This window comes from Triturus cristatus, chromosome 4_1, assembly GCF_964204655.1.
Source record: "Triturus cristatus chromosome 4_1, aTriCri1.1, whole genome shotgun sequence".
In the NCBI taxonomy this organism is placed as follows: Eukaryota; Metazoa; Chordata; class Amphibia; order Caudata; family Salamandridae; genus Triturus; species Triturus cristatus.
In genome coordinates, this window is record NC_140585.1 from 711,565,713 (window position 1) to 711,590,906 (window position 25,194).

The 25,194-nt window shown below is 47.7% G+C and overlaps 1 protein-coding gene across 3 annotated transcripts in view; it reads left to right on the top strand.

Moving 5' to 3' along the window:
• DOCK4 (dedicator of cytokinesis 4) overlaps positions 1 to 25,194 on the top strand; it is a 1,768,257-nt gene that overhangs the window by 914,448 nt on the left and 828,615 nt on the right. For all 3 annotated transcript variants that reach the window (XM_085653188.1, XM_085653189.1, XM_085653190.1), the window contains exon 26: positions 17,224 to 17,322. In XM_085653188.1, coding sequence (XP_085509314.1) covers positions 17,224 to 17,322 — 99 coding nt within the window. The remainder of the gene's footprint in view (positions 1 to 17,223; positions 17,323 to 25,194) is intronic.

Below are 25,194 nucleotides of genomic sequence, written 5' to 3' on the forward strand. Positions count from 1 at the left end.
AACCACCTCTATCGCACCTTTTTGAAATAGCTTCAGGACTTCCTCCTGTAGAAGAAGACGGTGGTCCTCCGAGCAAGCCCCTTGAAAAGGAGGGTAATTTGGAGGGAACTCCCGAAAGGGAAGGGCGTACCCATTTTCTACAAGATCCAGAACCCAGAGATCTGTTGTTACAGACTCCCAATCTTGTAGAAAATGGGTAAGCCGGCCCCCCACAGGACCAGCATGATCCGGAATGGCGGATCTAGGGCTGCGACCACTGATTCTACCTCTGAAACCTCTAGACGAGGAACCTTGCTGCTGCTGCTGGGTCTGTCTATAGGATCGAAAGGATGTCCTTCCGAACCCTCTGTACATTTTAAAAGACCCCTTCGACTGAGATTGCAGGCCCAGAGATTTAGCCGTCGCCTTGCTCTCTTTGAAACGCTCCAGAGCAGCATCAGCCTTTTTACCAAACAGGCCAGATCCATCAAATGGCAGGTCCAAAAGAGTCGATTGCACATCCTGTGAAAACTCCGAAGATCTTAACCATGCACTCCTTCTGGTGGCGACAGAAGATCCCATGATCCTCGCCACTGAATCCGCCGTGTCCAGTCCTCTTTGGATCACCTGGCGTGCAGCTGCCTGGGCATCAGTCAAAATCTCATTGAATCCAGCCCTATCCTCCTCAGACAGTTTCAGCGCCAGCTTCTTAGCTGAATCCATAAGCGCATGCACATAGCGTCCTAGAAGACAAGTGGCGTTCGTTGACTTCAAGGCCATGCTGGCTGATGAAAATACCTTTTTTGCTGATTGGTCCAGCTTTTTAGCCTCTCTGTCCCCTGGAACCTGAGGAAAAGCACCCTTGGACTTTCCCGAACAAGCTGCCTGAATCACCAGGCTCTCAGGTGAAGGATGTGACGTTAAAAACTCAGGTTCCCCTGGGGCTGCCCTATATCTCCTAGCAACCGTCTTAGAGACCGCAGGAGCAGAAAAGGGCTTACGCCACACCTCTAACACAGGGTCCATAATGGCCTCATTAAAAGGAAGCAATGGCTCTGAAGCTGCCGTAGGAGAATGTAAAACCTCAGTTAAAATGTTCGATTTAAACTCCGTAGTTGGTAACTGGAGATCAAGCAGTTCTGCAGCCTTCCTGATAACTGCATGGTAAGGAGCAACGTCCTTAGAGGGTTCGTCTGATGGTGGAGTAATCTTCCACTCAGGTGACCAAATCCAACCCACTAGCTTCCTTAAGCTCCTCAAATACTTAATCTGATTCTACCAATTCTCCTTCCTCTGCTTCCTCCAGAAGGTACCTCCGCTCATCAACAACCCTCTGAGCCTCCCTTCTGGACCGAATCCGTATCATTGGCGGCGCCGTGTTCGAATCCGACGGCGCCAAGCGTGGATCTGTAAGCATCTGTTCTTGGCATGTAGAGCTGTAGATTCACATGCCTTGCATACTCCTGCCATCTAGTTTTGAGTCCAGATATTTGCAAGTTGTTTTTCTTCGAAGAAGTCTTTTCCAGTCACAAGTTAGGGCATCGACTCCATTGTTAGATTGTTTTCCCGCAAGAGGGTGAGAATGGAGTAAGTAAGTGTAGTATAGAGATGTCCATGCATATATAATGTGAATAATATGAACTGCAACAACAATAGGAATTCGGGGAGGAGGGAGGGCGCATGTGAATCTACAGCTCCACATGCCAAGAACAGATGCTTACAGGGTAAGTAACATAATCCGTTCGAGGCATGTGTGCTGTAGATACATACACATGCTTTGCATAGACTGCATAGCAGTACCCGCCAAAATTGGTGGCTAACCAGTGGGTGTTGCAGTTGTTTGAAAGAGTGTTTTTAGCACTTCCTGTCCGACATTAGCCTATTGACGTTCAAACACATCCACACAATAATGTTTTGTAAATGTATGTGGTGAAGACCATGTAGCTGCCTTCCATATGTCAGCTATGGGAATGTTGCCTAAAAAGGCTATAGACGCTCCTATTTTGCGAGTAGAAGGTGCTCTTGGAGGTAGTGTTAAAGTTTGTTTAGCTTAAACATAGCAAGTTTGAATACATTTAACAATCCATCTTGAAATGCCAGATTTTGTGATAGGTTTTCCTCTGTGAGGTGGAGCAAAAGCAACAAAAAGTTGTTTGTTTTACAAAAATCCTTTGTCCTATCAATGTAGTATAATAATGCTATTTTAACATCAAGTGTGTGTAGAGCTCTTTCTGCTAATGAATCAGGCTGAGGAAGGAACACAGGTAACTCAACTGATTGGCAGAGACAACCGTTGGAAGAAAGTTTGGATTTGTACGAAGAACTAGTCCAGTTTTATGAAGTTGAAAGAAGGGTTCTTCTAAGGTTAATGCCTGTAACACACTAACACGTCTTAGTGAAGTGATAGCTATTAAGAATGCAACTTTCGATGAAAGTAACTGTAGTGAACAATTGTGTAATGGTTCAAAAGGTGGACCCATAAGTCTTGTAAGAACAATGATAAGGTTCCAGACAGGTGCAGGTGGTACTCTGGTTGGTAAAGTTATTTTAAGGCCTTCCATAAAGGCTTTGATCACATGCACTTTGAACAAAGATAAATGTTGCGTGTTCTGAAGATATGAAGCTACTGCTGCAAGGTGTAGTCAAATAGATGTGTAGGGTAAACCTGTACGATGTAGATGTAAAAGATAAAGATTATATTTTGTTCGGATGTACCCAGTGGATCAATTGAATTAGTGTACTGTATGACAAATCTTTTCCACTTAGCAGCATAACATGCTCTACTGGTAGATATTCTTGCTTCTTTAAGAATTGTCATACAAGCTAGTGGTAGGTTTAGATAACCAAATTCTATGACTTCAGGAGCCAAATCGCAAGGTTGAGGTCTCTGGGATTTGGATGTCTGATTTCTCCATGGTTCTGTGTGAAAAGAATTTACGTTATGAGAAGCTTCTGATGTGGAACCCTTGCTAACTCCAACAGTGTGGTGAACCGGGGCAGATGAGCCCATGTAGGAGCAACGAGAATTAGTGTGAGCGATATATGGCTGAGTTTCCGAAACCAGAAATGAAAGGAGAGGGAGAGGCGGAAAAGCGTAAGCAACTATCCCTGGCTAGTTCATTCATAGGGCATTTATTTTTATTTTATTTATTTGTAGAGCGCTAACAATCATCCCGAAGGATATCACGGCGCTAGGTAGCAGGAATTCGATGTGCAGTTGCCTGCAGAAGTAGTGGATCTGTTAGATGCTAGTTTTTAGGAAACAGATGGGTTTTCATTTGTTTCCTAAAAACCAAGTAATTTGCTGTAAGGCAAAGATCTTGAGGTAGTTCGTTCCACTTTTCTGCTGCCAGATATGAGAACGAATGTCCTCCTGCCCTCACTTTCCTTATGCGCTTTGTCCTGGCCTGTGCTTGGTAGAGTGACCGTAGACACCTCATAGGAGCGTAAAATTCAATTTTGTTCTGTAAAAGTTTGGGTCCACTACAGTGAAGAGCCGTATGTGCATGGCTGAGCAGCTTAAACACTGCTCTCTGTCGCATGGATAGCCAGTGGAGTTGAGCATTACCTTTGGATAGAGGGTGTGGGAACCTGGACGCAATGTTTAGGCATTTTGAGTTCTATGCTTTGACAAAGAGGTCTATTTATGGAAGGAGAACTTGTGGGTGAATTTCCCTTTTGTGTATTTGTTGTTTCTTTCTGCTGAGATCAGCAAAGATGTTGTCTGTGTCTGAAATGTGTTCTGCTAGTAGATGAATTTTGTGATGAATTGCCCAACTCCAAATTGTCTGAGAGAGGTGTGATAGTTGTAGAGAGTGTACCCTCCCCCTGTTGTTTTAATATAATACATTGTTGTCATATTGTCCATCCGGATTAGGACAACTTTTTTGCTTGCAGCTCTAGGTAGTTGATGTGATAGTTCTGTTGTTTGGAGTTCCAAAGACCTCGAACTGTTAACTGTTGTAAGTGTGCGCCCCACCCTGTGAGTGATGCATCAGATGTGAGCACAACTTATGGGAGAGTGTCGATGACCGGCTGCCCTTTTGACACATTTTGTGTGGTCCACCTCTGCAGAGAGTGATGAGTGCGGCTGTCTACCAAAACTAGATCTGTCAGCTGACCCTGTGATTGATTCCACTAATGTGCTAAGCATTCCTGTAGAGGGCGCATGTTTAGTCTTGCATGAGGCACTATAGCAATGCATGAGGCCATCATCCCTAGTAACTGCATGAATGTTTTGCCTGAGAGATACTGGTTGACTTGAAACCGTAGTAACAGTGGTTGTAAATTCCGAATCGTGGTTGCATTGGGATATGCTAGAGCCTTGTGAGTGTTTAGAGAATCTCCAAAAAATGGTTCTGTTTGATTGGGTTGAAGATGGGATTTTGGTATATTGACTGTGAATCCCAACTGATGTAGAAGATTTAAGGTAATTTCTGTGAGAAGTTGGCCTGATATATGATGTCACTAGTTCTAGTGTACACCTTGTATCAGTCCAAACAACCCTTATGGTGATTGGTTGTGAAGTCAACCTTATAGACCAGCTATCCTAGTGGTAACATGGACAAGAGCAGTCTTAGGCTAAACTCTGAATGGCATGTGAAGCCAGCTGTTATACCATATGTAATCCCTTGAATACCAAATGAAAGGACAATCACAACATATATATATACAAATAGAATGTATTTATTCTAGTCAAACCCTCAGCACTCTTTATGAGATTAGAGGTAAGTACAACACAGTCTTATTTAAGCATACACAAGTCACACAGGTAAGTAATACAGTTAGGCCCTAGGGGCCACGCAAACCATATACTAAGTAAGTGGTATAAGAACCACTGTCACAAACACAGGATAGGCCTAGGCCTAGGGAATCGCTGGGGCTACACTATACTACCAAAGGTTAGGAAGTGGGAGGCCCACGGGATTCAGGTGCAGAGTGGAAACACTCATGCGTAAAAGTCGATAGAAATGCAAGTTATTAGAAATTAGCAGTTTTAGGACACTTCTGATATAGCTAGGAAGTCGAGACTTGGAAACTAGACCCTTGGATAGTCAATACCCTTGTGAGCACCAAAGTACTCAAGTTACCTAGCCCACGGGCTGCGGGTGCATAGGTGTGAACTTGCGTCGGGTTTCGTCGTTGACTCCTATGGATGCCTGAAGGAAAGTTGCTGACAGGCAGTCAGTGAAGAGTGTCTGGTGGATCCCAAGGATGGGATCAAGAAGGAAGGATACCTGCAAGCAGAAGGGACAGAGTCTAGGTCACCAGCCAGGAGCCGGGAAGGAACCAGGAAGGAACCAGGCGATGTCGTGAAGATGCAGGTGAGGAGGTGAAGCTTGTCCCAGCAGTCACGGGTACCAGGAGGCGTCGAGGACAACCAGGACCAGGAGGTGAGCTGTCCCACGAAGGCTCTTGCTGTCGGCAGAGTCGAAGTCGAGTCCGGACCCAAGAAGCCTTGGCAAGCGGAACCACGCAGAATGGAGGACTTGCTTCTGGTGCAGACCAGGAAGGTCTGGGGTGCTTCTCTTTCACAGAGGAGCAGGTGCCAGTCTGGAGGAGCCGGACCAGCAAGATGAAAACAAAGGTTCGTCGTCGCAGAGGTCACTAGCCAACGGGCCAGCAACCGGACAACACGTCTAGCAACTCCGGTGCAGAAGGGCCCCACGCAGAACACGTGAAGTGTGGGGAGCTGGTCTTCTTTGCAGATGGTGCTCGGGATGGGGGCTTCTCAATTCCCCAAGCACAGCCTCGAGGGAGCCTCGGAAGTCGCGCTAGTCAGGTACTAGCCACTTTTCCCAAGTCGCCGGTCCCACGTCCCTCGTCGCCTCCACGGGTCTCAGCTTCGCTGGAGATGTGGATCTGGGTCAGAGGTGTCTGGAAGTCTCGGCACTGGTCAGTCTCTGCAGTCGTCCCTCGTAGGATCAGTCGCAAAGCAGCGGTCGCTGGATGGTGCCTGGTTGCCCAGGGTGGTCACTCCTTGGCCACAAGGGAGATTCTTCAGTCTTCTTCCTGAGGTCGAATGTCGAAGGTCCAGAGTTTCTGTTCAAGTTGCAGATTCAGGGTAATCTAATTTAGCAGGGCTCAGCTACCTACTGATATACTGGGCTAGTGGGCTGGGCTACCTGCAATGTCCCTCCTATGGGTGGGACCAGGAAGGGGAGTGGTTACACCCCCTTTCCTTTGTCCAGTTTCGCGCCAGAGCTGGGGCTGGAGTGCCCTAGCGCCGGTTTGAACTGGACTATGCATGGGACACCTTGTGTACCCCAGGCAGTGTCTAGTTTCATTCAACCCTCCCTGCCCCAATACACTAAATCCTGTCTAGGGTGGTGCTCGCACCTCCCAAGGCAGGAAACCTATTGTCCAAGCCTCCCTCGCTGGAAGGACTTCCCAGCAGCAGGAGGTCAGACTTGTGTCTGTGGCAGCAGCATCCATTTTGTGATGCTGGGGCTCTGGTTAACTTTAACCGGGTAAGTAGGCTTCAACATGTCTTCTCCCTCTAGAAGGGAGGAATAATATCCTCATTGCCAGAAATGGTATGGGGGTATTATTCCAAAGTGTTAGACACCTTACACGACATGTTTTGATACAGCCAAACCATAGTTACCATAACCGTTTAAGATTATAAGGCACTTTAAGAGTATATGGTAGGCTATATCATAGAACAGCTATAAGGACATGGTTCCGAAAGCTGCAGACAGGCTCAGCTCATGATAGAGCACCATCTCACATGTTACCAAGCACTCTGCCTCCAGGATTGTTAAGGCCTGCCATAGGAGTGGCTGATAGGTACACATGTGTCTATATATAAGGTAGGTATAGGAATACTACACCAAAGCAAGGAGTGATTACACGACCTTGCCCCAGCTGAGTGATCAGCCAGTTGTGTCATAATGGAAGGCCAGGCCAGGGGTGGCATAATACATGCTGCAGCCCCTGGTAGGCCTAGGGTACACCTATGCCCTGGGTACCTAAGGTACACTGTACAGGGGCCAATAAGGTGATCCTAACCAATTGGGTTATGCACCTAAAGTACATAGTATAAATTTAGAGAGGGAACAGCTGGGCTGTGGGTCTGATTGGCAGGCCCACAGCCACATCTAAGTCGAAAACCAGTGAAGCAAAAGCAAAAAGTGGGGGTGGGGGTGAACATAGAAAGCAGACCCTATTCTCCTACACAACCCCCCCCCAAACTTAGGGACATTAAACTAACTTTGACCAGTTGAGTCTTCATGTTCTAAGTGGAAATGTCTGGAGAGTCCATCTACATTGGTATGGTTAGTCCCAGGTCTATGTTCCACTGTGAAGTCCATCCCCTGTAGGGAAATGGACCACCTAAGACGTTTGGGATTTTCACCCATCTGATTTAGCCACAAGAGGGGCTTATGGTCTGTCTGAATCTTGAAGTGAGTGCCAAACAAGTATGGCCTCAGCTTCTTCAGGGCCCAAACCACAGCAAAGGCCTCCCTCTCAATAGCTGACCAACGTTTCTCTCTAGGGGTCAGCCTTCTACTAATAAAAGCAATGGGCTGGTCTTGACCATCTACATTCAGTTGTGAAAGAACAGCTCCCACACCCAACTCAGAAGCATCTGTCTCCAAAGAGTAGTCTGGACTTTTCAGAATAGGTGCACTGCACATGGCCTGCTTCAGGTCATCAAATGCTTTTTGACAGCTCACTGTCCACTGAACTTTCTTTGGCATCTTCTTAGAGGTCAAGTCATTAAGTGGTGTCACAATGGACCCATAGTTCTTAACAAACTTTCTGTAGTACCCAGTCAGGCCCAAGAAAGCTCTGACCTGAGTCTGGGTAGTTGGAGGAGTCCAGTTCTTTATGGTCTGGATCTTGCTCTCCAGTGGTTGAACCTGACCCCCACCGACTAGGTGGCCCAGGTATACAACCTTGCTCTGCCCTATCTGGCACTTAGTGGCCTTGATAGTGAGGCCTGCCTTTTGAAGGGCCTCTAAAACATTCCTCAGGTGGACCAGGTGATCCTCCCAGGTGGAGCTAAAGACAGCAATATCATCCAGATAAGCGGCACAGTAGTCATCCAGGCCTGTAAGGACTTGATTCACCAACCTTTGGAAAGTGGCAGGGGCATTCTTCAAACCAAAGGGCATTACCACAATTTGATAATGTCCTCCTGGGGTCGAGAAAGCAGTTTTAGCCTTTGCATCCTCAGCTAGTCTAATTTGCCAGTAGCCTGCTGTCAGGTCAAATGTGCTCAAAAACTTGGCAGCTGCCAATCTGTCAATGAGCTCATCTGCCCTAGGTATTGGGTGGGCATCTGTCCTAGTGACAGCATTGAGACCTCTGTAATCCACGCAAAACCTCATCTCTCTCTTACCATCTTGGGTGTGAGGTTTTGGCACAAGAACTACAGGACTAGCCCAAGGGCTCTCTGAAGGTTCAATGACTCCCAACTCCAACACCTTTTGTACCTCAACTTTTATGCAGTCCCTGACATGGTCAGGTTGCCTGTAGATTTGACTCTTCACAGGCAGACTGTCACCAGTGTCCACCTCATGGGTGCACCAGTTTGTCTGACTTGGGTTCAGAGAGAACATATGTCTGTAGGATTGCAGAACTTGTCTGCAGTCCTGTTGCTGATGTTCAGTGAGGCTGTCAGAAAAGACCACACCATCAACTGAGCCATCATCAGGGTTCTGAGTCCACAGGTCTGGGAGAGGGTCACTCTCTTCCTCCTGCCCCTCGTCTGTAGCCATGAGTAAGCCCATGTCTGCCCTGTCAACATATGCCTTCAATCTGTTGACATGAAGCACCCTGTGGGTGCTTCTGGGAGTCCCATGGTCCACCAAGTAGGTGACTTCTCCCTTTTTCTCAACAATAGTGTGGGGACCAGACCATTTGTCTTGGAGTGCTGCTGGGGCCACTGGCTCCAACACCCACACTTTCTGCCCTGGCTGGTAAACAGTCAGCACAGCCTTTTGGTCATGCCAAGCTTTTTGGAGTTCTTGGCTTGCCTCAAGGGTTTTAGAAGCCTTCTTCATATACTCTGCCATCCTGGAGCGGAGGCCAAGTACATAATCCACTATGTCCAGTTTGGGTTGTCTGAGAGGTCTCTCCCATCCTTCCCTTACTAAACACAGGGGTCCCCTTACAGGATGCCCAAACAAAAGCTCAAAATGGCTGTAGCCAACCCCCTTTTGTGGGACCTCTCTGTAAGCAAACAGAAGGCAGGGTAAAAGGATGTCCCATCTTCGCCTAAGCTTGTCTGGTAAACCTTTTATCATCCCTTTTAGGGTCTTGTTGAATCTCTCCACAAGCCCATTGCACTGTGGGTGATAGGGTGTGGTGAACTTGTAGTTCACACCACACTCCTTCCACATTGCAGTCAAATATCCTGACATGAAGTTGGCACCTCTGTCAGAAATGACCTCCTTTGGGAAGCCCACTCTGGAGAATACTCCAAGTAGGGCCCTTGCCACAACAGGAGCTGTTGTGGTCCTTAGGGGTATAGCTTTTGAAAACCTGGTGGCATGGTCCACTATCACCAGTATGAATCTGTGCCCAGATGCTGTTTGGGGGTCCATTGGTCCTACAATGTCTATCCCCACTCTCTCAAAGGGAACCCCCTCCACAGGTAGTGGTATGAGGGTGGCCTTTGTAGTGCCACCTGATTTGCCACAGGCTTGGCAGATGACACAGGATCGACAAAACTCCTTGGTATCTTCTGACATATGAGGCCAGTGAAAGTGAGGGACAAGCCTGTCCCAAGTCTTGTTCTGGCCTAAGTGTCCTGCAAGGGGACTATCATGGGCCAAGGTAAGAAGGAAGCCTCTGAAACTCAATGGTATGACCGACCTCCTGGACGCACTAGGCTTGGGGTCTCTAGCCTCTGAGTACAGTAGCCCCTCATCCCAATACACTCTATGGGTACCTTGAGCATTCCCTGCAGCCTCAGCAGCAGCCTGCTGTCTGAGGGGTTCAACAGAAGGACAGTCTAATTGTGCCTGCCTCAGATCTGCCCTTGAAGGTCCCCCTGTCCCAAGTAACTCAACCTGATCAGGTTCAAGTTCTTCTAGGACAGTTCCTTCAGGGCTCTCAGAATCATCCTCCTGTGAGGGCTGATCCACCACCTGAGGCAGGGGGAAGGCACAGCCTTGACCCTACTGCTCTTTCTCTTGGGTTGTGTCTGGTCCATTGTCCCAGGATCCAGCACTTGTTCAGTGTTACACTTTTTGACCTGTGACCTGGTCACAGCAAGGACATGTGCATCTGTCCCAAGCATTTCTGCATGGGTCCTATACTCCACTTCAGACCAAACTGAAGTTTCAAGGTCATTTCCCAACAAACACTCTACAGGAAGGTCTGAACTTACCACAACTTTCTTGAGGCCAGTTACCCCTCCCCAGGAGAAGTTAACAATTGCCACACTATTGGAGGTAGTGGCATTGCTAGCGTTGGTCACTAGGTAATTCTCACCTAGCATGATCTGTCCAGGGTCCACAAAGGCAGGTGTCACCATTGTGACACTAGCCCCAGTGTCCCTGTAGCCCTGAGCCATTCTCTGGTTGATAAAAGAAGTCTGTCTGTACTTGCCCAGGTTACTGGGGCCTATAGTAGAGGACAAAGCTATGTCCCCATCACAGATCAGAACAGCCTGAGTAGGTACCCTGACTAGGCCAGAATCCTCCTCAGTTCCCAGGGTTAACCCTACTACACCCTTTTGCTGGGAACCACCACTTACAGCTGGACTAGGGGGTACAGTTGCCTTAGGGGCAATGGTGGCTGGGGGCTTATCCTTTTTGGTGCACTCACTAAACCAATGTGAGTTTGACTTACAATAGTTGCACCATGGTTTCTTTTGGCCATCTTTCTTCTCATCCTTTTTTGAACCACCCTCTCCCTGAGCCTTTTGGGGGCCTGGTGAGACCTTCTGGTCTTTTTGTTTCTGATCATTACCCTTCTGGTCTGCCTTTTTCTGATCACCGCCCTGGTTCTGGTTTTTCTGCTTAACTCTAGTCCTGACCCACCTATCTGCCTTCTTTCCCAATTCCTGGGGAGAAGTTAGGTCAGAGTCAATCAAGTGTTGATGCAACAGCTGGTTTTGACAGTTATTAAGGATTTGTTCTCTCATGATCAAATTATACAATCCTGTATAGTCCTTAACCTTACTACCCAATAACCAGCCTTCCAGAGCCTTAGTGGCACAATCTACAAAGTCAGTCCAGTCCTGAGTCTGTGTCTTCTGGGTATCCCTGAACAACAACCTGTATTGTTCAGTGGTTAGGCCAAACCCATCAATCAGAGCACTCTTCAGGACAGTGTAATTGTCAGCATCCTCATCACTAACTGTGAGGAGCTTGTCTCTACCTTTCTCAGAGAAGGAGAGCCACAAGATAGCTGCCCACTGACTTTGGGGTACCTGCTGTACTTTGCAGGCCCTCTCCAAAGCAGTTATCCATTTGTGGATGTCATCCCCACACTTGCAGGGAGGGACAATCTTGCTCAGGTGTCTATTATCATAGGTCCTGTCTCTATCCTTAGGGATATTGCTGCCACCGGTGGGTTCTAACCCACTTAACTTCTGCTCTCTGGCCAGAGCAAGCTTCTCCTTGGCAAGGGCAAGTTCTTCCCTCTCAATCCATAGATTAGCTTCTCTCATTCTGGCCTCATGCTCTTTTCTCTGTGGGGAAGTCATTCCCCTGTGAGAAGAGGCATTGGAGCTGTTAGAGACATGGGAGTGGATGGATTCCCTTGAAGGGGATCTGTATCTCCTGTTTCTCTGGTTAAGCCCACTTGGGGTTCTGAATGGGGGGACCCCAGTCAGACTCCCATGGAGGCTTAAGTTAGCCTGGCTAAGTCTCCCAACTTTGACCTGGCTGTCTACCTCCTCTTCTGAAGTCCCATCTGACTCATCTGTAGTGGGTAGACCCTCACCTGTACCTAGGGTACTAGCCTGGGAGGCCCTACGAGCATCATACTCCTCTAGGATCTCTACTAGCTGAATGAGGGTAGGGTTTGAACCCTGTTTTAACTTTCTGGAGGTACACAATTGTCTCATCTCCTGAAAAGTTAGGGTATCATATCTAGAGGGGATCTTTTTAGGATCTACCCCTCCTGAGAGAGAATCAACTTGATCTCCTCTCAGAGACATGATCTAGTGAGGGTGTGGTGTGTGCACCTACCTACACTAGTTGTATCTACTAAACCTCTCTAGTAGTTGTAGTCAGGGTGTGCTAGGCCCTTCAACGTACAACAACTAAGTCCAGTAGGACTTAAGTATTTATAATCTATGTTGTATGTAACTAACAATATCTTATGTGATCTTTCAATTTAGTATCTCAAGATTACAATGGTATTACAACAGCAAGCTCAGATCCCAACCGCTGCTCACCAATGTGAGAAGTTGACCTGATATATGATGTCACTAATTCTAGTGTACACCTTGTATCAGTCCAAACAACCCTTATGGTGATTGGTTGTAAAGTCAACCTTATAGACCAGCTATCCTAGTGGTAGCATGGACAAGAGCAGTCTTAGGCTAAACTCTGAATGGCATGTGAAGCCAGCTGTTATACCATAGGTAATCCCTTGAATACCAAATGAAAGGACACCACAACAGATATATATAAAAATAGAATGTATTTATTCTAGTCAAACCCTCAGCACTCTTTATGAGATTCGAGGTAAGTACAACACAGTCTTATTTAAGCATACACAAGTCACACAGGTAAGTAATACAGTTAGGCCCTAGGGGCCACGCAAACCATATACTAAGTAAGTGGTATAAGAACCACTGTCACGAACACAGGATAGGCCTAGGCTACACTATACTACCAAAGGTTAGGAAGTGGGAGGCCCACGGGATTCAGGTGCAGATTGGAAACACTCACGCGTAATGCGTAAAAGTCGATAGAAATGCAAGTTATTAGAAATTTAGCAGTTTTAGGACACTTCTGATATAGCTAGGAAGTCGAGACTTGGAAACTAGACCCTTGGATAGTCAATACCCTTGTGAGCACCGAAGTACTCAAGTTACCTGGCCCACGGGCTGCGGGTGCATAGGTGTGAACTTGCGTCGGGTTTCGTCGTTGACTCCTATGGATGCCTGAAGGAAAGTTGCTGACAGGCAGTCAGTGAAGAGTGTCCGGTGGATCCCAAGGCCGGGATCAAGAAGGAAGGGACAGAGTCAAGGTCACTAGCCAGTGACCACGTGGAACAAGGAAGGAACCAGGCGATGTCGTGAAGATTGCAGGTGAAGGGTGAAGCTTGTCGCAGCAGCCACGGGTACCAGGAGACGTCGAGGACGACCAGGACCAGGAGGCGAGCTGTCCCACAAAGGCTCTTGCTGTCGGCGGCGTCGAAGTCGAACTAGGACTCACCAAGCCTTGGCAAGCGGAACCCACGAAGAACGGAGGACTTGCTTCTGGTGCAGACCAGGAAGGTCAGGGGTGCTTCTCTTTTGCAGAGGAGCGGAAGCCAGTCTGGAGGAGCCAAACCAGCAGTGAAGATTCAAGGGTCTGTCGTCGCAGAGGCCGCTAGCCAACGGGCAAGCAACCGGACAGACGCTGCAAGCAGGAAAATGCAGAAGGGCCCCACGCAGGACTCGTGGAGTGTGGGGGGCTGATCTTCGGTGCAGATGGTGCTTGGGGTTGGGGCTTCTCAATCCCCGGTGCACAACTTCGAGGGTGCCTCAGAAGCTGCGCTGGAAGATACTCGCCACTTTTCCCAGGTAGCCGGTCCCACGTCTCACGTCGCCTCCACGGATCTCAGCTCGGCTGTGGATGTGGATCAGGGTCGGAGATGTCTGGAAGTCAAGGCTCTGGTCGGGCTCTGCAGTCGGTCCCTCGTAGAACTTCAGCAAAGCAAAGGGTAAGTCTCTTGATGGTGCCTGTTTGCACAGGGTAGCCACTCCTTGGCCACAAGGGAGGTTCTTCAGTCTTCTTCTTTCGTCGAAGGTCCAGAGTTTCTGTTCAAGTTGCAGGTTTAGGATAATCTAATCTCCTGGGGCCCAGCTACCACTCTTATACTAATCTGGGGGGCTGGGTTGCCTGCTAGGTCACGCCTTATGGGTGGGACCTGGGAGGGGGGTGGTTACACCCCCTTCCCTTTGTCCAGTTTCGTGCCAGGACTGGGGCTGGTGTGCCCCAGCACCGGTTTGAACTGGACTATGCATGGGACACCTTGTGTGCCCCAGGCAGTGTCTCGTTTCATTCATCCCTCCCTGCCCCAATACACTAAGGCCTGTCTAGGGTGGTGCTCGCACCTCCCAAGGCAGGAAACCTATTGTCCAAGACTCCCTTGCCGGGATCACTCCCAGCAGCAGGAGGTCAGACTTGTGTCGTGGCAGCAGCATCCATTTTGTGATGCTGGGGCTCTGGTTAACTTTAACCGGGTAAGTAGGTTTCAACATGTCTTCTCCCTCTAGAAGGGAGGGATAATATCCTCATCTCCAGAAATGGGATGGGGGTATTATTCCAAAGTGTTAGACACCTTACACAACATGTTTTGATACAGCCAAACCATAGTTACCATAACCGTTTAAGATTATAAGGCACTTTAAGAGTATATGGTAGGCTATATCATAGAACAGCTATAAGGACATGGTTCCGAAAGCTGCAGACAGGCTCAGCTCATGCTAGAGCACCATCTCACATGGTACCAAGCACTATGCCTCCAGGATTGTTAAGGCCTGCCATAGGAGTGGCTGATAGGTACACATGTGTCTATATCTACGGTAGGTATAGGAATACTACACCTAAGCAAGGGGTGATTACACAACCTTGCCCCAGCTGAGTGATCAGCCAGTTGTGTCATAATGGAAGGCCAGGCCAGGGGTGGCATAATACATGCTGCAGCCCCTGGTAGGCCTAGGGTACACCTATGCCCTGGGTACCTAAGGTACACTGTACAGAGGCCAATAAGGTGATCCTATCCAAATGGATTATGCACCTAAAGTACATAGTATTAATTTAGAGAGAGAACAGCAGGGCTGTGGGTCTGATTAGCAGGCCCACAGCCACATCTAAGTCGAAAACCAGTAAAGCAAAAGCAAAAAGTGGGGGTGAACATAGAAAGCAGACCCTACTCTCCTACAAGCCCCAACAGCGACGGGCGTCCTAATGCAAGAGCTTTCCCACCATCAGTCAATCACTCCTCCACATATTGCATAACCCCTCCAGGGGCAGAGCAATGCGCCCCAGGAACAGATGTACCTCTCTATGACCGGCTCACCGGTCGCCGTCCTCATAACACATAGGGAAGCGGACTATAGAAACACTAGCCGACCCAATTCATCCTCCACAACATTTCCACACCCGAGCTACTGGGGGTCGCACTCAGAAGTACAGCCGTCATATAAGCAGCTTCTCCATTCACCACCCCGGGTCGCGTGTTATGTTGTACAAACCAGGGTGACACTGCCCTCTCAGGAGCTGGTAGCATCACGTCGCGCCCGCAGGGAGTATGTATGTCCTCTCATCACAGCTGGGCAGTGCGCATGACGATCTAACTTGGGGGCTCCGCTGAATCGAGACTACGCCATGCCGATCACCAGTTCGCGCTTACCCCAGCGAGGGCCACCGCCGTTAGTGGCAGCCGCCATTTTGCGCCATCACTCGGGACCCAGCAGTCTCCCGTGTTCAATTCAACGTGAATTGCGCGCAGCTATAGCGCGGAGGAGTCCCGGTCCTCACCTCCACAGCGTGAGCAGAACACCCTCCTACTCCGACCAGGCACTCCTCCGCTCGTCGCTCTGTACCCTCCAATACTGTGAGTCTTCAGGGTGCCGTCATCTTGTCCCCGGCAGGCCGCGCCGCGCTCCCAGCCTTCTGGCACGATTTAACGATAGTGTAGGCTCGTTACCTGCCCCACACTCCAATCGCTGCATGGCCAATTTATTCCGACCTCATGTTCAGCCGTTTACAGCCAGTTTCCACCCCACATTTCTTTCTTGTCACCACATTTTGAGCATGACCGGCGGAGCTGTCTTAGATGGCAGCCATTCCGCTGTGCGCCCTCTAGCACCCCCCAAAAACAATAGTTGTTTAATAATTCAATACATAATAAACATGACTATTACCTCCTGCCCAAGCCATTCTTATAGATTTAGGAGCCTAACATATTCTGAATTATTACGCTTGTAAGATTGTGATGGGTAGTAGTTGTGTTGCTTCTGTCTTTAGCAGCACTGGCAGGGGCAGTGCAAGCTGCAGTGGCCTCCTGACAAGGGCCATGGCGTTTTCTTTACAAATTAAGCGCTGCTTAATTTGCTTAAAGTGGCCACAGAAAACAAATGTCGATTGTTGTATAGGTTTTTTGGTGGAAAGACAAGTACCTGAGAAAGAATGATTGTGACTTAAATTTCTTGTGGTGATGACTAAAGGCACGATCAATAGCTGAATGTAGAGACTGTCAATGACTGGTTGGCTTGGTGAACATGGATGGAGACTTTTTAAAGCACTTCCTGCAACCACTTTTGTTTCAATTTGAAGACAGGAGAAGGAATGTTAGAAAGCAGACTGAAGAAAATGTCGGTACCTTGTAGCATTGGGGGCTGGAAAAGGCGGGGGCTGATATAATTAATCTGCCTCGATCAACCTATGAATATGCCATTGTTCGTTTCATGGCTGTCCTAAGTGTACGTGAGAAACGTTTTACATTCTACATTCCTAAACAATAAGCATTGTCAAACGCCAATAGGTCTGGCTTAGAGTTTGGAGCCCTGAGTGAACCATAAAAAGTCGGCTTCACACAAAAAAAAAGAAAAGCTTCGAAATGCGTTGCAACCCTGAAATCATTTACCGTGCAATGATTCAGTGTGCTTTGAAGGTGTGAAATAGTCTCTCGTGCATTGCAATGCAAGCTCTCTACACGAGGCAGAACGATACACCAAATAGCCAATAGAATGAACTGAGGAAATACTTCTCTGGGTGAAGGCAATGGCCAATCTGTGTATATTTTAAAGCATCTATAACAATGGATCAGCAGACCTAAAAATCACATAGACCCACTCCTTTGGTGTTTCTTTCTTTTATTTGCCATTATCAGAAGCATTAAATCAGTGACGAATAGGACGTCTCGCTTTAGAATGTTCCTTTGGCTACGAGTTGGTGAAGGGCTGTCTCATAAAGGGTTATGCCTGTCTCATCTGGATGCAAGGCTGTTTTCTTTGATCGGTCTATCCGCAGGTCTACTCTTTGTTCATGAGAATTTGTGAGACAATATTGTCACCGTTGATGTAAATTGCTCATTAACTGGTTTCTTGGTTTGTTTCAGGGAGAGTTTGTGGCCTCACTCCTGTCACTGTTGCGACAGATGACTGACCGGCATTACCAGCAACTTCTTGAGAGTTTCAATACAAAAGATGACCTGAAGGTAAGTTTATGCTTTTTTTGTCCTGTCTTGTTTTTGTGCTTTCCCAGCATGCTTTCACGAGCCCTGTATTTTCAGTCCGGGTGCCATTACTTTATATACTGTGTTAATGATTCTCCTGAAATCCAGCAATTTTGCAAAGCTCACAGTGAACTCACACCGGTTTTAGCAAAGATTGGCGGGTTCTATTGTCTGTTAACATTCTGCACATTTTAGAGAAATGTTTCAGGAAGAGAACGGCATTAGTTAGAGAATGATGCAGTACGTTTATGTTCACCACTACACAATGGCTTAGCCATTGTAGTTGCAAATCATTTGTTCATTTTTTAAGATGTAAGCTGTTTATTTTCGTCTTTCTGCCAGATGTTAGTGCTGAAAAAATGTAAACTAGTATTTCTCAAGTGAAAACTGTGCTTAAAAGGAGTGACTTTTTCATTTTTTAATTGTTCTGAACGATTGCTTGTTTGGATAGTTTGCATTATTGCGGATAACTGTAACTCCTACTTAATGAAGTGGGGCCCTGTCCCATCCACTGCTCACATGAATTTTCATGTACTAGCAGTGTATCGGGCTCTCCTACCTGATGAAGGATCCCGGATTAGTGCAGCGATGCTTGGATTTGAGACGCCATTGTTGTTTCTGCGGTAGCACTCAGGAATAATTCCTGAAATGGTGTCTGATGCAGAGCCAGCACATGATTCGCAGATACCTCTGCTCCTCCTCCTGCCCCCCTCTTTACAAGGCCTAGGCAATAGTACTGATTGGTGGCAGAGAACAGATTGTCCTGCTAGTGATCAAAGGGGAAGTGGCCATTCAGATTGTGCTGTTTTCCTAGACTGTCTTCTTTTGATTACCCTTCTCTAGCCTGCTTATGCTATTATTTCTGCCTAAGGGGTACTGTTGCATTTTGAGTTATTTCAGGGGTCACACATTTCAGGAGTCATGTGTTTGTGTCTGGCCGTCCAAATGGAAAGCTGTAACAAGTTCCCTGGAGGGGAAACAATGGAGGGTTGTCCGCTTTAGGAACATCTTTACAGTTCTTGTGTAAACAAAAGGTGGATGTCTCCAGTTTACTAATGGGACTTGAGTGAACTATGATATACTAGATCTGAAGGTTTTCTTTTTCAGAAAAGCATATTGAGTATATGTGCTTTATGAGTTCTGATATGAGTTAAAGTGGCAAGCCGAACGTACATTGAGTCTCCTTTGCTTGCTCTTTCAAAGCTCTTAACTAACGACTAATTCTCCAAGCACAGAATGTAGTATAGTATTAGTGAAACATAAACCATGGATAATCCAAGTTTGAAATGTAAAAACTTATGTTGATGAAAGAAATGGAATTAAAGTGGAATAGTGTGCATGTTCGCAACCAGAACCTGTAGCGTTGGATACTATGAACCTGATGAGGCCGTGCAAGGTGTTCTGGGGTGCCTAAGAGACTAACTAATGTTTAAAAGATCACATTTGCAAAGCTTGAAGCATAATATACCAGAACTACAGAAATACATATTTAAGTGTTGAAAAGTCAGTGATACGATGTCTTCAGCCCTCCCTTACAGGTGAATTCTATATTTGCTGAAATTAAAATGACCAGTATTTTTTTTAAAGTCAGAAATATTGGCGCAGAGATGTCAAAACAGAGTTGGTTTGGGCTTTGAGGGAAGTGCTATGGAACTAGCTCAAAATGTTTTTCATGGATAAAGTTCAGCTTTTCGAACTTAGCATTATCTGTTTTTTTCACAACTTTATTTTTTCACTTCTACAATAAAACATAATGAAGATACTTCATTAGCAGTGTGAGCAAACAACATCAGAGTGTCAGGCGGTATCATCATTAACTCTATCTCTGCCGTCTGTCTAATTATAGCACCCACCAGAAATACTGCATCTTTAGACAGGACCACCACATGTGCACCAGGATACTTATGTGACCACATCACCAAAACCAATCTGAGCCCCCAGGAATAGCATACATGAACACCAGGGTCACACACTATCTTGTTCAACTCTAAGTATTTTCATTACATTGTGCACATGGCAGTATTGCCATCCATGGTCCAAATGATGGACCCAAGTAACCTTTGGGATGGACCTATCTAATTCTTCCTCCCATTTTTCTACATACTTATGAATTTTCAAGGTTCCCGGCAAAATAAGTTCCTTGACAGGGTTGTGACTCCTCCTTAGATTTTTAGTAAATGGATAGGTCCTTTATATATGTATAACTCCTGTAGACCCCTTCCTTGTTTTCAGGTAATCTAACCAAGTGTCCCAGTTGGAGCAAGCAGTAGTTATCTCAAAGAGTGAGATGAAAAAGGCCAATGCAAGAGATAAAATCCTTGAATTTGCTTTTATAAAAAAATAACTTCTAACCTAAAAGGTGCAGTTCCTTTCTATGTTGCAAAACTATTATCAACAGGACCAGAGTGGAAGTCATGGTTATATTCTACAGGTGTCAGTGGGGACAGGTAATATGTAAGGGCTCCAAATTGGGAGACTCTATTTCCTTTCTGAAATAATGGGATTGTGATAGTTACCGCAGTTCCCATATTTTTCCTAGATGCATTGGTTAGCCCTAGAACATGGTAAAGTAGTATGACAGAGTATGATTGCTTGAGTGGGACCCATGTTTTCTTTAGGTGCAGGAAAAGACCTCTACAGGGCTGAGCATAATTGGGCTGCACAGATGTATTTTTCTACAGGCAAGCCTTACCCGGTTTCTTACTGGTTGATATAGAATTGATCTATTTAGTGACTCTAGCTTGCTTACCATTTCACATATAAGATTTCATTTTTATCCACATATATCGAGTATAGACAATCAATTGACTCTAGCATGTAAGCCATTCCACAGGTACAATTCAATTTTTTTCTATGTGTTGTTGAATATAGAGCTAGAAATTATTAAGGGCAAAGCTTGTGTTACAAGGTCGACTGATACTGGCAATCTTACAAAACCAGGATATTTCCATACCCCCCCCCCCCCCCCCCCACCCATGTGTGTTGGTTTTACAAGAATATATCTAGTAAGCCCAGGAAATTGCAACTGCATATCCTTGTTTTTTTTTAGGGAGATCAATGCCCAAGTATCCTATCCGACCTTCAGTCCACTGTGTTCAGGGTCGGACTGGCCTATAGAGCAATCTAGCAGTGCCAGAAAGGCTGGTCTGGCAGGTCAGTGTGTGGAATGTGTTTTGGCTGTTAGTGGGCCTGTTTTATGTCCTGGTCAGCTGTTTTTTCTGTTGATATTCCAGATATTACCACAAACATTGCCTTCAGCAAGCACAAATGCACAGTCTTCCCTGTCTTGCAATACAGCGTCTTTGCATGTTCAAAGCTGCTTCCATTTGGAAAGTGGGCCACATTTCTAGCTATGTGATTTGCTAAGGGGCCACTTTTATTTTAGTGCCTGGGTCTATTTGCTATCCCTATCTGACCCTGACTGCAGTCTTATGACCTAATTAAGAGTTTGGCGGTCCTTGGGTCCAGAAACGTGCATTTGCGGTCGCGTAGCGGCACAAGTCTGAGGCTCTCATATGAGCCTTTGTACTGCACCGCCTGCGGGGAGGCTACTCCCACACCACCAAACTCATAATCGGGTCTTTGAAACGGGTCCACACATGAATCTCTAACCTTTCAGAACCCCATATCTACAGTGTTGTTCAGTTGCAGCTTGATACTCTGTAGCAAGCAGTCGGGGTCAATCAGGAAACACATTATGCCATCCTCTAACAGTATCACTTTGTGATGGCTTGCCACTGTTTTAATGCCTTGAATATTGTCTGCATTTATCTTTTGGTTCAGAGCATCCAATGTCTAGGCAAAGACCAAGGGCCATAGAAGACAGCCTTGCCTAATGCTCCGAGACATTTAAAGTGGTTGCGAGGGATGACAGTTGATGATGAGTTTAGGTTAGGGGTGAACAAAATTGTATTTAATATACACCTTCATGACTGGATCCACGCCTGCCTTACCAGAGCTTTGAATGGGTAGCCCCACTCCATATGATTGAATGCCTTCATAGAGTACTATCAGTTCTGATGGATACATCTGCCAGTGGATTCCTCACCTTGTGAATATCCCCTGCGCCAGCAACATTCGGAAACTTTTGTAGCTCTCCACGCCGACGAGGACGACGTGACAGAAGCACAGCTCCGCGCTGACGTCACTGGATCCATAAGAGGACCTCGTCGGCGTGATGACGTCAGTTCCCTTTTTTCCACGCCGTCGATGCTAACGGTTTTCTGTGACTCTCCGTAGCTTTGGCTAGTTACTTTGTGTTTCTGCTGGTGTTTCTACTTTCTTTTTGCTTCTTGTTCCAAGATGTCGACAAAGAAGTCTGGATTCCAGCCATGCAGAGAGTGTGGTAAGCACATGTCCATCACGGATCCACACGAGGATTGTGTCTGGTGCCTGTCGTCGGATCACAACGTCGAGGGATGCTCTTGCTGCCGCAAGATGAATCCAAAGGCCTTAAAGGAAAGAGAAGCTAAGCTATTTATAGCGAAGATGAAAAAAGAGAAAAAGAGGTCGAAGACGCTCAAGATCGAGGTCCAGGTCGAGGTCCAGGTCGGGGTCGAAGTAGACGTCGGGTCATGCTTCTAAGTCAAAGAAACATAAAAAGAAGAAGAGGCATGGCTCTCGACGCCGTTCGGATAAGGAGACTGCCCCGAGATCGACTTTGTCTACTCCTCGACGTCGTAAGGAGTATGTTTCTCCCTCTCCTGTGTCAAATCCTGCTTCTCCTGTTTGCCTGACTTCGCCTGCGGCTTCTCCGGATCGCTCTCTGGCTCCGGCTCCATCACCGACGCCGACGCATTCTCCGGCTCCGGTTGAAGAGGCTCCAGCTCCTGATGAGTCTTCGACTCCACTGGCTCCACCGTCGGCGCCGATTGGCCCGAGTCCGGTAATGCCTCAATCTGAACCTTACCCCCCCTTTCCAGGCCCGGGACAAGACCCATCGCTTTACTTAAATGATATGTATGGCGTCTTTACGAGAGCGATGTACCCCTCTGGAGCACCTTCGTGTCCCATGGGTCCAATGGCCTTTAATCTGGGGGTTCCTCAGGCCTATGCTCAGGCTCCATTTATGCCATTCTTCCCAGCGACGCCGTCTTGGCATTTCCCCGGCGTGGAGGACGTCGACGCCGCTCCCTTCTTCTCTGGCTCCAGCTCGACCTCGTTCGACTTCGGCTGCTCCTCCGGATCCGTGTTCGACGCCGGCTCTGGCTCCGTCGGAGTCGGTTGCAGCGACGCCGGTCCTGAGGATTAGGTCCAGGCGAGAAGCACAGAGAGTTTTGGAGGAGCAAAGGCACCAGGTGGAAGAAATGGAAGAGGGTGAGCTTATGGAGTCAGAGGACTTGTTTGAGGAATTGAAAGAGGCGAGTGGCCTTGATTTGTCACCGGAATGGGAGATTACTCCTCCAACTGATGCTCCCTCTAAGGATGTGGCTCCTTACCACACGGTCATTAGGAAAGCAGCGGAGCTTTTGGATTTACAGCTGCCAACTGCTGAATTTAAACCCAATATCCTTACTGAGGTTCTGCATTCTCGCTCCACCATTGTAGAGCCTTTACTTCCCTTTAATGAGGCCATCACTGAGCAAGTCATGGAGGTATGGCGTAAGCCCTTTTCAGCTCCTGCAGTATCTAAGTCTGTAGCTAGGAGGTACAGGGCGGCTCCAGGTGATCCAGACTTTCTTACTTCCCATCCTTCTCCGGAAAGTCTGGTGGTTCAGGCTGCCTGCTCAAAGAGGTCTTCTGGGGCCTTTCCACAGGTTCCTAGTGACAGGGACTCTAAAAAGCTCGACAAATCGGCCAAGAAAGTGTTCTCCTTGGCGAGTATGGCCTTAAAGTCAACAAATGCCACCTGTCTCTTGGGCCGTTATATCCACGCGCGCATGGATTTTGCTAAACAGCTGGCTCCTAAGTTATCTGAGGAGGACAGGCAGAACTTTAATGAAGTCCTGTCGGACACCCAGGCGGCTGCGCGTCAGGTTATCCAGAGTGGCCTGGACACTGCGGACTCTGTTGCCAGGATTATGGGCTCCTCGGTCGCCACAAGGATGAGTGCTTGGCTAAAATCTTCGGAGTTCTCCCCTGATGTCCAGGCAACGCTTCTGGACCTCCCTTTTGATGGTTCTGGGCTGTTTGGGAAAAAGGCGGATGCGGCCTTGGAAAGGTTCAAAGACAGCAAAGCCACAGCCAAATCTCTGGGACTGCAGGCACAGCCTAGAGGTTCTTCTTATAGGAGATACAGAGGTTTTGGGAGGTCGTCCTTTCGGACCTACAGGCAGCCTCAGCAGCAGCAGCAACAGCAGCAGCAAAATACCCTGTTTAAGAACTACAGGGGCAGGAACAGGGGTCGTGCTTGAGGTCGTCAGCTCTCCTCCTCCTCCTCCTCTTCCTCCCTCCCTCCCTCCCTCCCTCCCACCATTGCAAAGCAGCCCTAGATCCACCATTCTGGATCATGTTGCTCCTTTGGGGGGGGTCGGCTTACCCATTATCTACAAGATTGGGAATCGGTCACTACAGACCTTTGGGTTATAAATCTTGTAGAGAATGGGTATGCTCTTCCCTTTCAGGAATTCCCTCCGAATTACCCTCCTTGCCAAGGTGCTTGCTCGGAGGACCACCACCTTCTGCTGCGGGAGGAAGTCCAAACGTTACTGAAAAAAGGTGCAATAGAGGTGGTTCCAGAGCAGGAAAGGGGTCAGGGATACTACTCCCGGTATTTCCTGATTCCGAAGAAGGATGGCAGGCTGCGTCCAATCCTGGACCTCAGGATCTTGAATCTTTTTCTGAAGCAAGAGAAGTTCAAGATGCTCACCCTTGCGCAGGTTCTTCAAGCGCTGCAACAGGAGGACTGGATGGTGTCGATCGACTTGCAGGATGGGTATTTCCACATCCCCATCCTGAAGTCACACAGGAGGTATCTCCGTTTTACGGTGGGGTCGCAACATTATCAGTTTGCGGTCCTTCTGTTTGGTCTTACTACTGCACCTCGAGTCTTCACCAAGGTGATGGCAGTGGTGGCAGCCCATCTCAGAAGATCGGGGATTCCAGTTTTTCCCTATCTGGACGACTGTCTGATCAAAGCGGAGTCGCCAGAGAAGGTGCTTCATCATCTGCAGGTTACAACCCAGCTGTTGTACAAATTGGGTTTCTCGATAAACGTGCCCAAATCTCACCTGGTGCCCTCTCAGCGCGACCTGTTCATAGGGGCGGTACTGGACACTACTGTGTATCGGGCATTCCCTAATCCTCAAAGGATTCTCGGCATACAGGAAATGATTCCCTTGTTTTACAATGGAGCGGTCGTTCCAGTCCTGAAGGTCCTTCGTCTGCTCAGTCTGTTTGCTTCCTGCATTCTGTTGGTCAACCATGCACGCTGGCACATGAGGGCGCTCCAGTGGTGCCTCCGCAGGCAGTGGTATCAGCACAAGAGAGATCTCAGGGAGTCTGTGAGGATCTCCAGAAAAGCTGCAACGGATCTGTCTTGGTGGAGCGTGGAGGGAAATCTGTCTCAAGGAAAGCCCTTCCATCTTCCTCCATCGGTGGCAACCGTGATAACGGATGCATCCACTTTAGGGTGGGGTGCGCATCTGGGGGATCTGGAGATCAAGGGTCTTTGGTCTCCAGAGGAAAGTTTGCTTCACATCAACCTTCTGGAATTGCGGGCGATACGTTTGGCACTCAAGGCCTTCATCCCTTCCATCCGCGGTCAGTCGGTTCAAGTCCTGACGGACAACACTACCGCAATGTGGTATGTCAACAAGCAGGGAGGAGTGGGATCGCATTGTCTCTGCAGAGAGGCTCCCGTCTCTGGTCCTGGGTTCAGGATCATCAGATTTGTCTGATGGCAAATCATCTGGC